Here is a 17,018-nt window from a genome sequence, read left to right as displayed (position 1 = left end):
CCATGTCAGCAAAGTTGTTTTTGTAATCTTCGAACCAATTACATGATACCTGATCCATACTGATTGCAGACAATCTTTGAATCAATAAAGTGTGGTCAACAACAACTTCAATAAGTCAATAAAGAGGGCAGCAGAGTGCTTCCTCCTATCCATACCCTTTACCACATCATTTAACACCAAGGTTGCATCAGAGATGGTGCTATGACCCGCCCTGAAACCAGACTGGTGTACAATTAGAATACATCTCGTAGCTAGGAAGAATCTAAGATGACAGTTGATTAATGATTCTACCATTTTTACTAAGCAAGACAATTTCAAGATCAGGCAACAATTATTTAGGTCAGGGGGGGAGTCACCACCTTTGTGGAGAGGGAGCACATGGGCTGCCTTCCAAACCCTGGGGATAGCACCCGAGATAATCGTCAGATAAAAAATGTGCCAATGACTTCTCTGCAGAAAGAATGGATCCAGCAAATGAGCCCCAGTAGATGTTTTCTTAAGCAAGGCATCTAGCACATCACAAGTAAAATGTTGTTGGAATGAATAATACAAAACTATTCCCTAGAAGTTGAATGATCTTCCATCCAGCCAAGTAAAGGCTGAGAGAGTATAGAGCAGTCGACTCAATGACCCGTGTCAAATAAACCACAATGTCTTTCAAATAAAAAGCTTGCCAAGATAAAAATGCTGATTAAAAGAGTCTGACACAACTTGCTTAGGCCACGCTTCAGTGCGTTAACTATTTTCCAACATTTTGACGGATCACCAGCAAACTCTGAGGTAGAACTTAGAAAGTAGCTTGAGTTAGCTTTCTTCATTAAGGAAGTACATCTACAGTATTTCACAATAGCCTGAAACACTGCCTATCAGTTACCGTGTCAGTTTTTCAAGCATTATCCCAAGGCCTAAATTTCTTTTTCTTTTTCTTCTCTTTTTTTCAGTCCTTAATGGTCTTTAACAACATCATCAAGAACCAAAGATACAAAAGTTGTTTATGATTCTAAATGCATTTCATAGTCATATTGTCACGGTCTGGTGAGAACATCAACTCCATTTCTGCCAATTTCTATTGCATATATTGAAAGCGGTGTAAAAGTGTACTCTGAACATTTCATGACTCTTGGACCAAGGAAATTTATTCAAAATACTTCTGAAGTTCAGTAATTGTATATTCGTTAACAGTAAAATATAGCCCTAATTCTTTCCTTTCCTAGAGTTTCTGTATTGTTTGGAAATTGACCAAGGCCTAATTTCTCATCATAATGAGATCTGAAAGTTCTATAGGGAACCAAGGATTTGTTCTATTTTGAACTCTAAGGCGTTTAAAAGGAGTGTGATTGTCTACCAGAGATATAACAATAGATGAGAAGTTCTAGAGCCAATTCAGTGTCAGACAAGAAAGCTCTATCAGCTGTGTATGTGTGTGTGTGTGTGTGTGTGTGTGTGTGTACCACCTGCTGTTATGGTAGGTTTACAACATAACGCCTTTCAGCAGCTTGATGAGTTCCGGTGTGGAATAAAAGGTCGCTACGTGTTGGGTTAAGGTCTTTACAACATCAATATGCCTACCACTTATTAATTAGTACTTGTAGTAATAACTGAATTTAGTCGATTAGTTTAATTAATGCCGCAAAGAGAGAAAAGAGAAGTCCTGTCATTGAGCAACTGTTTTTTTTTCTCAACACATAGTCCCTCCCTCAGTCCCCCATCATATAAAATAAGTGTCTATTTGGGTTGACGTAATAAGTGTCTGGTATGAGTGTTTAGATCAGTATGTCTGAAGGAATAGTCTACGCTGATGTGAAGTTCAAAAAGCACCAACAGACTGAAGGAAAAGATGGTGGTAAGTTCTAAACTAAAATCTGTCACTAAAATCTATTTTTATAATCATGCTGTATGCTCAGGATGTGCAGAATGTTCAACAAAAAGCTTCCTCTATCTGCCAATATATACATCTATAATCTTTAAGGGGCAATCTAGGATCCGTTTTTGAAATGAATGCTATATAGCCGTTGATTCTTGAAGAATATTACTTATAAACGCCTCATCAGCTTAGTTCAACTGTATTACCCCATCAGAACAAATGTAAGCTTGTTTTACGGTGTTGTTTGTATACAATGTCATTGTAAACAAACACGGTATGGCTTTAAATCATGGTTAAAACTATCGTTTGTATCTCATGGTCATGGATGGTCCGTCCTCGCTCCCATAGCTCCGTCTCTGAACTTGAGAGTGGTTACATTCCTCCAGCCCCATCCCCCAGCAGTTTACCAAAACAATACCCAGATGGCCCCTTTAAAATTGTATTTATACTACACTGACTTTATTTGACAACACATATTCATACCCTATTTCAAAACATGTTCGCTAGGACAAAAATGACTTGCATCACAGAGATTTTAGAGACTACAATTCAAAGGGTTTACAGGAAACATATTTGTTAGCTGATTTGCATTCACTCTTCATGCCTTATCAGTGATCTGTGCTGATTATTTTTACATTACAGTTTTACTTTGTCGCTTTGGTCAAATTTTCACAAGTATCTGGTACATTTTCACAACTCTTAGTACAAAACTCTTGTTAGGTTCTTATTTTTCAGAGTAAATAACCCACGGACACTAGAGAAGCTTTAACCAAGTTTAATTCTTCCCAAAGGTTCTGTACAGCTGTAATCAGACAGCGAAACTTCTCATATCACAGTTATATACATCCTACTTAAGACACTCCCTCTCTCCAATCTGACCAGATACTAACCCTGATTACTCCCTTAAGGGGAACTGACCTCACCTCCTGACTTCAACCCCTCCTTCACCTAATCCCCAGCTATTCATCTATCTTCCCTATATCAACACATCGTTCTCTTCTCCTCCTTCAAACACATTCCAAAGCCTTCTGGCTCCCTACAGACTCTTTCTATTCAAGGCTTCGTCTCTATCATTTAATTCATATCTTAATGTGCAAAGTTTAGCCAATTCCAACACTCTAAACTGGTCACACTTGTAACCAAACCAGTCTTTAACTCAAAACCTTTCATTGTGCATTCATTTGGATTGTAAACATCTCTCACCACACAGCCATTGATTCAAAACATATGTTTATTGTGAAATGTAATGAGAACATTGGTTTAATTTCTATTTAGTCATTTTAACTAATAGTTAATCCAATAGAAAACAAAAAAAGATACGTGTTTCAAATCGCCCTTAGAAGTACTGAAAGGAAAATGAATTAGAAGTACTGAAAGGAAAATGAATTAGAAGTACTGAAAGGAAAATGAATTAGAAGTACTGAAAGTCAAATGAATTAGAAGTACTGAAAGTCAAATGAATTAGAAGTACTGAAAGGAAAATGAATTAGAAGTACTGAAAGGAAAATGAATTAGAAGTACTGAAAGTAAAATGAATTAGAAGTACTGAAAGTAAAATGCTACAGTACTGTAAATTACAGTAGATTACAGTTTTCACATTAGGCAATACACTTACATTACCCAACAAAATTGACAGAAATTCTATCATTTCCATAATATCTATCCAATGTGTAATCAAAGGTGTGATCAATGAAGACATCCTCTACAATCATTCATGCAAAAAAAAAAAATTCTGATATAATTGCAAATGTAAGAAAGTAAATTAAACGAATTAAATGAATGAATATAAAACATAACGTTTAGCATGCATTAGTTTGCATGAAGCCTGTCTTGAGCATTTGGCCATAAATTCTCATCCACATCACAGTGAATGTCCTCATTACTCATGCACCACAGGAAAAACATTTTGACATGGCTAATCCAAGCTTGACATTGGTCTGCATTGATGTTGTCGAATGCCTCATTCATGGCCAGAAGTAGGGTGGCACGCTCATAGGGATGGCGATCGTACAGCTTCCATCTTCATGCTGAAAAAGATTCCTCTATAGGGTTGAGGAAAGAAGAGTATAGGGCCACGAATTGGGGATGGGCCCAAAACCATGCCTGAACCACCTCTGCAGGGTGGAACCTGACATTGTCACACTCAGTGACATAGGTTACCCCTTCACATTGACAGGCCTGTTCAATTTCATTGAGAAACACAATGAGATGTGCAGCGTTGTAGGATCCAAGTAATGCCCTACATCCTGCCACACCATCCTCAGAAATAGCTGCGTACATTGAGATGTTTCCCCCACATTGTCCAGGCACTTGGACGGTTGCCCATTGGACGATGAGTTTCCACCCACGGCTCTGAGTTTTGGCCAGTTTGAAGCCCACTTCATCAACAAATATATATTTGTGATGGTTCACAGCAGCATCAAGCACCATCACCCTCTAAAATATATTTTGGTTATTTTTACAATATAGTTACAATATGATATTGTGATGTATCATGTGCATCAAATAGTAACAGTAATACAGTATATAGTGCTGTACCTGAACATACTTGGCCTGCAGTTGTTTCACCCGGTCGTTGTTTCTCTCAAAAGGCATCAGGTAAATGTGTTTCATAGATATCTGGTGCCTCTTCAAAAGGTGGGCCATTGTTGGTAGGCTGATGGATGTCACATTGGCAACGGTGTCATCGTTCTCCTCAATGGCCTGCTTTATTTCGGACAGCCGTATGTCATTTCTGGCCCTCGCCATTTCCACCACTGTCCACTCCTTCTGGTCAGCACACGGCCACCACCATGGGTTCTTCTGTCCATTCTGAGGGTAGAACAGAGTAAATGTACATGCATTACAATACGTCATTTACTGTAGATGTAAAGCATAGTACATGTCCTCCAGACTTACCGCTTTTCTTGATGACATTTTCTCAGGATCAAATTGACAGTTGATCTTTTCAGATTGGGGTGAACTAATCTATCAGCCTCAGCCTCAGCCTCTGTTTATCACATGTTCAACAACGATGGCCCTGATTTCATAAGACACAACAGTTCCCTCCCTCCCTCTCTCTGATGTCCACCTCGTTGACGGGGCCCATGCCCAACTCTTTGACCTCTTTAATGGGGCCCAGGCCCACCTCTCTTAACAGGCCCCTTGTCCACGAGCTCTTTGATTTCCACCTTTACCTTGCGGTCTTTCCTGCTCCATGTTGAAATCAATTAGCAACAACTAGTAGTCATTATGTATGGTTATCATGCATCATACATGTCATTTAGATGTTTCTACTTTACAAACACACTTTAGTTTTGTCTCAAGATACTTATATAGTGGACAAACCAGTTTAAAATTCATAGGTTTACCAAACGGTTAAGGGGTTAAAACCATTAAGCTCAGTTGGATTAAGTGATGGTCGAATGTATTTGAGCAAATGAAGAGTCATATGAAAAGTATTGTGAACATTGCATTGTGAAAGGCAATGACTTTATATGAAAGGTATTTCTAGATGAAACAGTGATCAGGTTTGGTGAAAAGGTTACTGGGTGATTTTGTGTGTTGTACTTAGTCAATTGAAAATGTGCTTACATTTTTGAAACAACAGCCTTTGTCATGATCTGTTTTGAGTTTGTACAAAATGTTACCGTATTCTTGTGAAAACAGGACCAAAGCGCTAAAATCAAATACGAATAAACTGAGTGTTAATGATGCTGGTTCAGGAACAGCCAATGTGATGAGAGGAGTTGTCTTGTGCTCACACTTTCATGGTTACATTTCAGCAACAGCATCCACAGTGAATGATGCCACGTACTCTGAAATCTCAATTCCCAAAGCCGGACGCAACCAGACATCTACCGACACTAATGGTATGTGTGTGTGTGTGTGTGTGTGTGTGTGTGTGTGTGTGTGTGTGTGTGTGTGTGTGTGTGTGTGTGTGTGTGTGTGTGTGTGTGTGTGTGTGTGTGTGTGTGTGTGTGTGTGTGTGTGTGTGTGTGAATATGCGTGGGATTGTGTGGGTCAGATGAAGTCAGTGCAAGCTCGGCAAAACAATGAGGAAGTTTCCTACATATGGGTGGAAAAAAGGTTTACAAGATGCAGAACAGATTCTATTTGAGCTTTTTCGTCAAAAACCATGTTCCTTGTTCCTACGAGTCATACACTGAGTGTACAAAACATGAGGAACACCTTCCTAATATTGAGCTGCACCCCCTTTTGCCTTCAGCACTGCCTCAATTTGTCGGTACATGGATTCTACAAGGTGTCAAAATGTCCACAGGGATGCTGGACCTTGTTGATTCCAAATCTAGTGTCAAGTTGGCTGGATGTCATTTGGGTGGTGGGCCATTCTTGATACACGCAAGAAACTTGAGCTTGAAAAAAAACAGCAGTGTTGCAGTTCTTGACACACTCAAACCGGTGCGCCTGGCACCTACCATACCCCGTTCAAAGGCACTTAAATATTTAGTCTTGCCCATTCACCCTCTGAATGGCACACATTAACAATCCATGTCTCAAGGCTTAAAAATCCTTCCTTAACCTGTCTCCTCCCCTTCATTTACACTGATTGAAGTGGATTTAAAAAGTGACATCCTTAAGGGATCATAGCTTTCACCTGGTAAGTATGTCATAGAAAGAGCAGGTGAGCAATCCCAGGTACTTCTCTGCCGCTGCCACTACAACTATTTTCTGACTTTCGATGCATTTCTGCTTGACCTTATCTGGTAACGACTCCCTCTGGGGAGAGGAAACATAATAAACATAATAAATCATCAAGAGTCCATTCCGAGTTACTTTCACCAACTCAACAGTCCCCAACCTCTCCTCCACCCAACCTGACACCACATATGGATCAACCAAACAACAAGGATCCATTTCCATCGGGCTCCCGAGTGGCTCCCGAGTGGAGTAGAGGTGTAAGGCACTGCATCACAGTGCTAGAGGTATCACTACAGACCCTGGTTCAATTCCAGGCTGTATCATAACTGGCTGTAATCAGGAGACCCGTAGGGTGGCGCACAATTGGCCCAGTGTCATCCTGGTCAGGGTTTAGCTGGTGTAGGCTGTCATTGTAAATAAGAATTTGTTCTTAATGGACTTGCCTAGTTAAATAAAAAATGTCTCACCTCAACTGGGCCAAAATCAGCCTTGGGACAATCTTCGCCGCAGGTACCTCACTCTCAAGTTCCGTCTCTGAACTACTGGAGCACGTATCCCTGTTTTTGCACTTGACGCCCATCTTCCTCACCACTACTTCCCTCTACACTCAACATATATGCAGCAGTCATCACTGCACCTGCCACCACATTTTATTCATCCTCACTCTCCTCCTGTCCCATTTCCTCCTCAAGCTCTTCCAAACTTCTGTGCAATCCTCCATTCCATATTCACACAAAAAATCGTACATAACTCTCCTTTTTATCTTGTCCATCATCTTCTCCTTCACCAGATCTTTCAGAAGACCTGTGTAATCCCCCACTCCATGTTTATTCATAATATGCTGCACTTTCTTCCTTATTTCCTTTTCTGCCATCTTCCCCACTGTGGCCTTCGCCCAACACCCTGACCGCCTCTCCGCCCACTAAGGATTATTTGTCGACTCAGAATGATTTAGCTGCAGTGTATTTTGCCTCTCTTCAGCTCAAAAAATGTTGTGGTTGTGTCATATTTCCTTGCATACTTTCTGACGCTTGCATCGATGGATGCTTCAAAGTATGTACAAACAGAGAACGCATTTGAAGTGTCCTAAATGCTCCGTTTTGCATACTTTGATTTGGAATCATTCTCTGACCCTCCCGTGTTCCAATTTGTGTGCTCTGAGTACGGTAGTATGCATTATGAGAAACACCCACAGCTGTTTTCTTCATGTTTGATGATTTCATGTCTCACATACAATAAAATGAAGTAGCGGGTCTTATAGGTCAGTTTAATTCATTCTCTCTCTGTCTCCTCAGCTGGTGACCCTGATTCTCAGGAGGGGTCAAAGGTCAGAGCAGGTGGATGTGACCCTGTCAAAGTGGTCCTGGTGACTCTCTGTTTTCTTCTGATGGGGATGGTCATTGGACTTCGGTTTCTGTGTGAGTGACCTAGACAGTGGAGGTGGCTAGTCTAAAGCAGACTCTATATCGGAGACAGATTCATAGAGGCTCTTGTCCAGAGCTATGAATATAGAGAAATATCTAGGCACATTTTTAGCGCAAGAGCTGGAAAATCCCCACAGTACTGCTTCAAATGGATAAATGTTTTATGCCAGGTCATTGTCTAATTTCTGTGACAACATAACTGATAAAATATTAAAATGTTGGTGAATAAAATGAATAGCTATTTGTAATACTTTTCACAATCAACTAATATTACATTATTATGCAGAAGAATGTTGGGGTCAGATTCCTACAATTTAAATGTTTGTCTTTTTGCAATCAGATATCAGCAACCTGCCAACCAAAAACACAGAGCTCCAAATTCAACAACTACCTAATATTGAGCTGCACCCCCTTTTTGCCTTCAGAACTGCCTCAATTTGTCGGTACATGGACTCTACAAGGTGTCGAAAGCGTTCCACAGGGATGTCCTTTGACTGGACGTCCTTTGGGTAGTGGGCCATTCTTGATACACACAAGAAACTGTTGAGCTTGAAAAACCCAGCAGTGCTGCAGTTCTTGACACACTCAAACCGGTGCGCCTGGCACCTACCATACCCCGTTCAAAGGCACTTAAATATTTAGTCTTGCCCATTCACCCTCTGAATGGCACACATACACAATCCATGTCACAAATGTCTCAAGGCTTAAAAATCCTTCTTTAACCCGTCTCCTCCCCTTCATTTACACTGATTGGTGGATTTAAAAAGTGACATCATTAAGGGATCATAGCTTTCACCTGGTAAGTATGTCATAGAAAGAGCAGGTGAGCAATCCCAGGTACTTCTCTGCCGCTGCCACTACAACTATTTAGCCCACCGTACTGAAGCACCTATTCTTCCCATTTACATTTACATTACATTTAAGTCATTTAGCAGACGCTCTTATCCAGAGCGACTTACAAATGGTGCTTTCACCTTTGACCCAGTGGAACAGCCACTTTCTTGCATCTAAATCCACCTACTAGGTATTCAGGTGGGGTTTCAGGAATGACCTCCACCTACTCACAGGAATGCTCTCACCCTGTACCCATCTTCCTCTGTCACTCTCTTCACTGCTTAGGCATACAACACTTTCTGTTCTATTCTAACCCTGGCAACCTCAATCTGCCTTTCTCTCACTGGACACCTCCGATCTCCATCCCGATGATCACCCTCACAACTAAGACAACTTTCTCCACCGATACCACACATTCCTTCATCTCATGCCCTCCTGCACACTTCTCACATCTGGGCATGTCCCTCCTACACACTGCTGCAATATGCCCATAAACATGACAGCTAAAACACAGTAATATTGTCGTAACGTAAGCTCTCACGTGATAACTGACACTTCCTACCTTGACCTTACAAGTCCATGCTAGGTAAAGCTCCGCCTTATCTCAGTTCACTGGTCACGATGGCAACACCCATCCGTAGCACGCGCTCCAGCAGGTGTATCTCACTGATCATCCCTAAAGCCAACACCTCATTTGGCCGCCTTTCGTTCCAGTACTCTACTGCCTGTGACTGGAACGAATTGCAAAAATCGCTGAAGTTGGAGACTTTTATCTCCCTCACCAACTTCAAACATCTGCTATCTGAGCAGCTAACCGATCGCTGCAGCTGTACATAGTCTATTGGTAAATAGCCCACCCATTTTCACCTACCTCATCCCCATACTGTTTTTATTTATTTACTTTTCTGCTCTTTTGCACACCAATATCTCTACCTGTACATGACCATCTGATCATTTATCACTCCAGTGTTAATCTGCAAAATTGTAATTATTCGCCTACCTCCTCATACCTTTTGCACACAATGTATATAGACTCCCCTTTTTTCTACTGTGTTATTGACTTGTTAATTGTTTACTCCATGTGTAACTCTGTGTTGTCTGTTTACACTGCTATGCTTTATCTTGGCCAGGTCGCAGTTGCAAATGAGAACTTGTTCTCAACTAGCCTACCTGGTTAAATAAAGGTGAAATTAAAATAAAATTAAATCTGGTAACGACTCTGCATCAAAACTCAGCATGACAGATAATGTCTTCTCCGGTTTGCCCACCGTATCTACGTCTCATCAAGTGGCAGGTTTCACAGACACTGGGAATCTTCCATTTCAACTGCTCCTCCTCAACACTTCATGCCACTCTCGTTATCACTCCTTTCGACGGAGCCCTGCTCCAGAGAACAAAGCACGGCACAATTCTTGTCCCTAATCTCGTAATCCGGAGCGCCCTGTCCCTCTGGGGGGAGGAAACATAATAAATCATCACGAGTCCATTCCGAGTTACTTTCACCAACTCAACAGTCTCCAACCTCTCCTCCACCCAACCTGACACCACATGTGGATCAACCAAACAACAAGGATCCATCTACAGACCCTGGTTCAATTCTGGGCTGTATCACAACCAGCTGTGATCGGGAGTCCCATAGGGTGGCACACAATTGGCCCAGTGTCATCCTGATTAGAGTTTGGCCAGTGTTGGCCGTCATTGTAAATAAGAATGGGTTCTTAACTGACTTTCCTAGTTAAATAAAATAAATCAATTCTCTCTACAAATCTCACCCCCACTGGGCCAAAATCATCCTTATCAGCCTCGGGACCAAGCCCGAACTCAGCAATCTCCTCACACTCAACAAGTTCCATCTCTGAACTACTGGAGCACGTATCCCTGTTTTTGCACTTGACGCCCACCTTCCTCACCACTACTCATCACTGCACCTGCCACCACATTTAATTCATCCTCACAATCCTCCTGTCCCATTTCCTCCTCAAGCTCTTCCAAAACTAAGGATTTAGCCGGAGTGTATTTTCTCTCGCTTCAGTTAAAATAATGGCCACCATAGATTTCAAGAAATGTTGCATCATTTTTTACGTGGTTGCACCATATTTCGTTGCATACTTTCTGTTGAAGTAATGCATGCTTCAAAATATGTACAAACGGAGTACGGACTTGAGAAGTGCCCTCCCTGCTCCGTTTTGCATACTTTGATTTGGAATCATACTCTGACCCTCCCGTGTTCCAATTCGTGTGCTCTGAGTATGGTAGTATGCATTATGAGAAACATCCACAGCTGTACGTTTTCTTCATGTTTGATGATTTCATGTCTCACATACAATAAAATGAAGTAGCGAGTCTTATAGGTTCGTTTAATTCATTCTCTCTCTGTCTCCTCAGCTGGTGACCCTGATTCTCAGAAGGGGTCAAAGGTCAAACCAGGTGGATATGACCCTGTCAAAGTGGTCCTGGTGACTCTCTGTGTTCTTCTGATGGGGACGGTCATTGGACTTGTGTTCCTGTGTGAGTGACCTAGACAGTGGAGGTGGCTAGTCTAAAGCAGACTATATATTGGAGACAGATTCATAGAGGCTTTTGTCCAGAGCTATGAATATAGATAAATATCTAGGCACATTTTTAGCGCAAGAGCTGGAAAATCTCCACAGTACTGCTTCAAAATGGATAAATGTTTTCTGCCAGGTCATTGTCTAATTTCTGTGACAACATAACTGATACAATATAAAAATGTTGGTGAATAAATTGAATAGCTATTTGTAATACTTTTCACGATCAACTAATATTACATTATTATGCAGAAGAATGTTGGGGTCAAATTCCTACAATTTAAATGTTTGTCTTTTTGCAATCAGATATCAGCAACCTGCCAACCAAAAACACAGAGCTCCAAATTCTGCAAGCGGCTTACAATCGAAATCTTACAGATTTGGAAAAAGCTTTTACCTCAGGTGAGTTTAGTTCACACAAAGAAAATGTTCACATCGGTTTTCTAATATAACTGTTGTTTATATGTAGCTGGATGTAGGGAACTTGAGTCAGAGTTGTTATCTTTTGGCAACTAGCTTTAATGATCAAAAACAGAGAGCTTCAAGAACTGCAAGTCAAGAACAAAGATCTTCAGGAGAAGGAACGTGCAGGTGAGTGACACATATGACCCTCCAATTAAATTGTGTTGTCTGCCACTAATACAGCCTTTCCATTGAAATGTTCCTCCTTATAGAATATTAGAAAAAAGGTGCTGCTTTTGTTATTGTTGGTTAATTCCAAAAAGTATGGATTCCAATGTCACGCTGTGAAAATGATGCTGGTTGGCATTTATTGTCATGAATCTTGCCCTGGAGGCAACTCTGCAGCGTGGTCATCAGCTGGCACAGCCACAGTCACAAAATCTGATTTTAAACCTAACCCTAATCTCAACCACACTGCTGGCCCAAACCGTAAATGAAGACCAAACAGCTCATTCTTGTTTTCATAATCGTTGTGAGGCCCATCTAGCGGGAGTCGCTCAGTTCTGCCTTCAGGGCAGGATTCATGGCAATAAACTTCAACCTGCGAAAAGCATACTTATCTTTATTCACAACAGTTCGGCAACAAAATGAAGAATTGAGAAAGCAGAGAACTCCACCTTCTTGCCCTACAAACACAGGTGAGATCATACTACGAGGGAATGTGTTTACTCATAGATGTAGTAGGTTGTATTATGACCCAAGATAAAAACCTGTTTCAGATAGCAATCCTGAGCATTGGGTTATATCTGTTCTCTCCACAGGGAATAATGACTGTCCTAAACCTATGAACTGTGCTGAAGGCTGGGAGTATTATGGGGGGAAGTGCTATTACTTCTCCCCTGATAAACTGACCTGGGCTCAGAGTCGGGATGAGTGTATCACCAGGGGGGGGGACCTTGTCATCATAGGGAGCCTAGAGGAGCAGGTATGACTCTATTATTGATTCTCTCAGTTGTTTTGATGCACATTTTCCTTTCCTCTACTAACATACAAATGACAATAAATCTTGACATAATTCTTCATACAATGTTTCTGGTGAAGAAATTCTTAGATCAGAAAATTGGTACAAAAATAAGTACGGAGCCTGAAGACAAGTTCTGGATTGGGCTGACGGACAGTATAAATGAGAATGTGTGGTTATGGGTGGACAATTCATCTCTAAGCACAAGGTTTGAATGCATGTTTAAATCAATATCGTAATACAATCACCCTAGATTAAAACGTATTGTGATCATACCTCTTATGTATTATCATCCTTCAATCCATAGCTTCTGGCTTGGTGACCGGGAGCCAGATGACTGGAAAGGAGAGAATCCCGACGGTGAAGACTGTGCTAGAATGGGGGAACCGGATGGTACTAATGACGGCAAGAGTTGGTTGGATGTCAACTGTAATAAGACTCAAAGAAGAATATGTGAGACAAAATCCCCCTTGTGAAACAGTATCTTTAAGAAACTCAAAAGTTCCTTTTAAATATGTCTCTGAACAACCCCAAAGTATTTTTTGCTGGCATTGATAAAAAGGAGGAGAAACTGTATTATGACTGATTTACAGGAGATTACTGCAGATATTCACATCTTTCTTTTTTTGTACATACATTTTTTATACATTTTATGCTATGGTGTAAAACAAACCAAATCCCCAACTGAGTCTAATGAAAAACTTGTCAGATACATTCAGTTCACGCCTCTTCACTTCTCAGTAGGCTACAGGTGTTGGATCTTAATTTGCAGAGTATTGTTGTTGCAATAAGATTTGAACTTTAGTCCTTCAATCATGTCATATGTTGCTTGATTGGTGGTTAAGCTGTTACCTGGCCAAATTTAGGCTACATGAAAAGTGCAATATTGTTAAGTGTGTGTGTTAGTGTGGGTTTTCAATTCATTTTTGTAAATCATGAAACATATTTCCATTTTGCAGTGCAGGAAAATTCTCAGCAACAAGAGTGATAAAATTAAGATCCTACACCTGTACATCATCCTCGGTGTGTTTTGTACATGTATATTTCTGCTTAACAGTGCTGTCTCTAGGCTAGTCATTTGAGAGAAAAAATATTGTGTGTGTGTCTATCCAAACCATTGAATTAATAAAGTAAAATTCGTTTTTTTCAGCAGTATATTTATTAAGAAGCCTTGTTGTCTTACCTACAGTAGTTCAGGGGCTAGAAAAAGATGCCAGAATGCCTACTGTTCATTTCTCTAGTGGTGTATCATGAATATTCAAAAGGTAGAAAATAAAGAATTGTCATTTGAAGTTTTAAAGTAGGTATATTAAAGGGATTTATTAGTGTCTCCATACCCACCACATTTACATGCTGCTTTACAGTAGTCTGAGAGATCACTATTCATTATTAGATTACCAAGATGGTGAAATGGAGCCTCATACATGGTTAGTGGTGATTTTAGCATGTAAATCTTGATGTGGTAAACTCCACAATTTTTTTTAGATGCATGCCAGCAAAGCCACTACACAACAGAACACTAAACAATACATAAATAACACTATAACGGTGACAAACTGTTAGGGCCTACATAAAGCTGCCCCAACACCTTATCACTGCTACACCTGGCTATTAGGAGAGCCTTGTCTGGCAGCGAAACAGTTCATTCAGCCTCATTTACTGCCTTTAAAAAAAACAGCTGCTATTTTTTAAATTTAACTAGGCAAGTAAGTTACGAACACATTCTTATTTTCAATGATGGCCTAGGAACAGTAGGTTACCTGCCTTGTTCAGGGGCAGAACGACAGATTTTTACCTTGTCAGCTCAGGGATTTGATCTTGCAACCTTTCGAATACAAGTCCAACGCTCTAACCGCAAGGCTACCTGCCGCTGCCTTGCTTAACAAATGTGTTTTCTACTGACAATTGAAATCTACAAACTATGGCATAAGGGGACAACAAGCGATTAAGAAACAATATGTAATTTAGATTAAGACATTAAGGAGCGAACTAGGACAGACAAAGTCCATTCAGAAAGTATTCAGACCCATTTCCTTTTTCCACATTTTGTTTCTTTACAGTCGTATTCTAAAATGCATTAAAAAAATATATATATCATCAATCTACACACAATACCCCATAATTACAAAGAGAAAACAGGTTTGAGACTCGAATTTGAGCTCAGGTGCATCCTATTTCCATTTATTATCCTTGATATGTTTCTACAACTTGATTGGAATCAACCTGTGGTATATTCAATTGATTGGCCCTGATTTGGAAAGGCACACACCTGTCTATATAAGGTCTCACAGTTGACAGTGTTTGTCAGAGAAAAAAACAAGCCATGAGGTCGAAGGAATTGTCCGTAGAGCGAGACAGGATTGTGGCACATATCTGGGGAAGGGTTCCAAATCAGGTCTGCAGCATTGAAGGTCCCCAAGAACAGTGGACATCATTCTAAAATGGAAGAAGTTTGGAATCATTAAGACTCTTCTTAGAGCTGGCTGCCCGGCCAAACTGAGCAATCAGGGGAGAAGGGCCTTGGTCAGGGAGGTGACCAAGAACTCGATGATCACTCTAATAAAGCTCCAGAGTTCCTCTGTGGAGATGTGAGAACCTTCCAGAAGGACAACCAACTATGCTGCACTCCACCAATCAGGCCTTTATAGTAGAGTGGCCAGACGGAAGCCTCTCCTCAGTAAAAGGCACATGACAGCCTGCTTGGAGTTTGCCAAAAGGCACCTAAAGGACTCTCAGACCATGAGAAACAAGATTCTCTGGTCTGATGAAACCAAGATTGAACTCTTAGGCCTGAATGCCAAGCGTCACGTCTGGAGGAAACCTGGCACCATCCCTACGGTGAGCATGGTGGTGGCAGCATCATGCTGTGGGGAAGTTTTTCAGTGGCAGGGACTGGGAGACTAGTCAGGATTGAGGAAAAGATGAATGGAGCAAAGTACAGAGAGATCCTTGATGAAAACCTGCTCCAGAGACCTCAGGACCTCAGACTGGAGCAAAGGTTCTCAGGACAACGACCCCAAACACACAGCCAAGACAACACAGGAGTGGCTTCGGGGCAAGACTCTGAATGGCCCGGCCAAAGCCTGGACTTGAACCCAATCGAACATCTCCGGAGAGACCTTAAAATAGCTGTGCAGCGACGCTCCCCATCCAATCTGACAGAGCCTGAGAGGATCTGCAGAGAAGAATGGGAGAAACTCCCCAAATACAGGTGTGCCAAGCTTGTAGCGTCATACCCAAGAATACTCGAGGCTGTAATTGATGCCAAAGGTACTTCAACAAAGTACTGAGTAAAGGGTCTGAATACTTATGTAAATGTCATATTTCAGTTTTCATAAAAAATTAAAAAATCATTATGTCATTATGGGGTATTATGTGCAGAATGATGGAGGGGGAAAAAAACGATTTACTCCATTTTAGAAAAAGGCTGTAAGCTAACAAAATGTGGAAAAAGTCAAGGGGTCTGAATACTTTCCGAATGCACTGGAACTATTTGTTCAGCTGTTTTTAAATGTACAGCGACAGAATTCAGAACATGGGCCATTATTACAGTATTCTCCTTTCTAAGACAGTCGAAAGGCTACATGTGCACCACCAAGACAGAACATTTGGCTAAGTCATGGACCAAATTATTAGGGTGAGGCACATGGGCTACTAACAGCTTACTACACAACATAGAGTTAATATCACTTTCTTAGCTACAATATACAGTGGGGAGAACAAGTATTTGATACACTGCAAATTTTTCAGGTTTTCCAACTTACAAAGCATGTAGAGGTCTGTAATTTTTATCATAGGTACACTTCAACTGTGAGAGATGGAATCTAAAACAAACATCCAGAAAATCACAATGTATGATTTTTAAGTAATTCATTTGCATTTTATTGCATGACATAAGTATTTGATCACTTACCAACCAGTAAGAATTCCGGCTCTCACCTGTTAGTTTTTCTTTAAGAATCCCTCCTATTCTCCACTCATTACCTGTATTTTCTGCACCTGTTTGAACTCGTTACCTGTATAAAAGACACCTGTCCACACACTCAATCAAACAGACTCCAACCTCTCCGCAATGGCCAAGACCAGAGAGCTGTGTAAGGACATCAGGGATAAAATTGTAGACCTGCACAAGGCTGGGATGGGCTACAGGACATTAGGCAAGCAGCTCGGTGAGAAGGCAATAACTGTTGGCGCAATTATTAGAAAATGGAAGAAGTTGAAGATGACGGTCAATCACCCTCAGTCTGGGGCTCCATGTAAGATCTCACCTCGTGGGGCATCAA

At 41.0% G+C, this 17,018-nt stretch overlaps 1 protein-coding gene across 7 annotated transcripts; it reads left to right on the top strand.

Moving 5' to 3' along the window:
• Positions 1-1,527: 1,527 nt before the first annotated feature.
• On the top strand, positions 1,528-13,880 carry LOC115128326 (C-type lectin domain family 4 member F-like). 7 transcript variants are annotated; one of them, XM_065017700.1, is made up of 10 exons: positions 1,538-1,843; positions 5,635-5,715; positions 7,801-7,923; positions 11,149-11,271; positions 11,619-11,714; positions 11,829-11,903; positions 12,350-12,412; positions 12,536-12,699; positions 12,816-12,943; positions 13,043-13,880. In XM_065017700.1, exons 1-10 carry the CDS (start codon positions 1,774-1,776, stop codon positions 13,209-13,211), a joined length of 1,092 nt encoding a protein of 363 aa, XP_064873772.1. In that variant the 5' UTR covers positions 1,538-1,773; the 3' UTR covers positions 13,212-13,880. The 7 variants fall into 7 exon arrangements, with proteins under 7 accessions (XP_064873777.1, XP_064873772.1, XP_064873770.1 ...); XM_065017698.1 differs by having other exon boundaries at positions 1,540-1,843; positions 5,629-5,715; XM_065017705.1 differs by lacking the exon at positions 12,816-12,943 and having other exon boundaries at positions 1,528-1,843; positions 5,629-5,715; positions 13,043-13,159.
• Positions 13,881-17,018: the final 3,138 nt, after the last annotated feature.

This window comes from Oncorhynchus nerka, linkage group LG4, assembly GCF_034236695.1.
Source record: "Oncorhynchus nerka isolate Pitt River linkage group LG4, Oner_Uvic_2.0, whole genome shotgun sequence".
NCBI lineage: Eukaryota > Metazoa > Chordata > Actinopteri > Salmoniformes > Salmonidae > Oncorhynchus > Oncorhynchus nerka.
Note: the sequence above shows the minus strand (reverse complement) of the source record. Positions and strands in the feature narration are given on the sequence as shown.

What these genes read in the sequence shown, in the direction of transcription:
- LOC115128326 (XM_065017698.1), top strand. Translation starts at nt 1,774, where the DNA reads ATGTCTGAAGGAATAGTCTACGCTGATGTGAAGTTCAAAAAGCACCAA. An exon ending in CATTGGACTTGTGTTCCTGT is followed by an intron (nt 11,272 to 11,618) that starts GTGAGTGACCTA and finishes TTTTGCAATCAG; the next exon opens with ATATCAGCAACCTGCCAACC. An exon ending in GGAAAAAGCTTTTACCTCAG is followed by an intron (nt 11,715 to 11,828) that starts GTGAGTTTAGTT and finishes TTTGGCAACTAG; the next exon opens with CTTTAATGATCAAAAACAGA.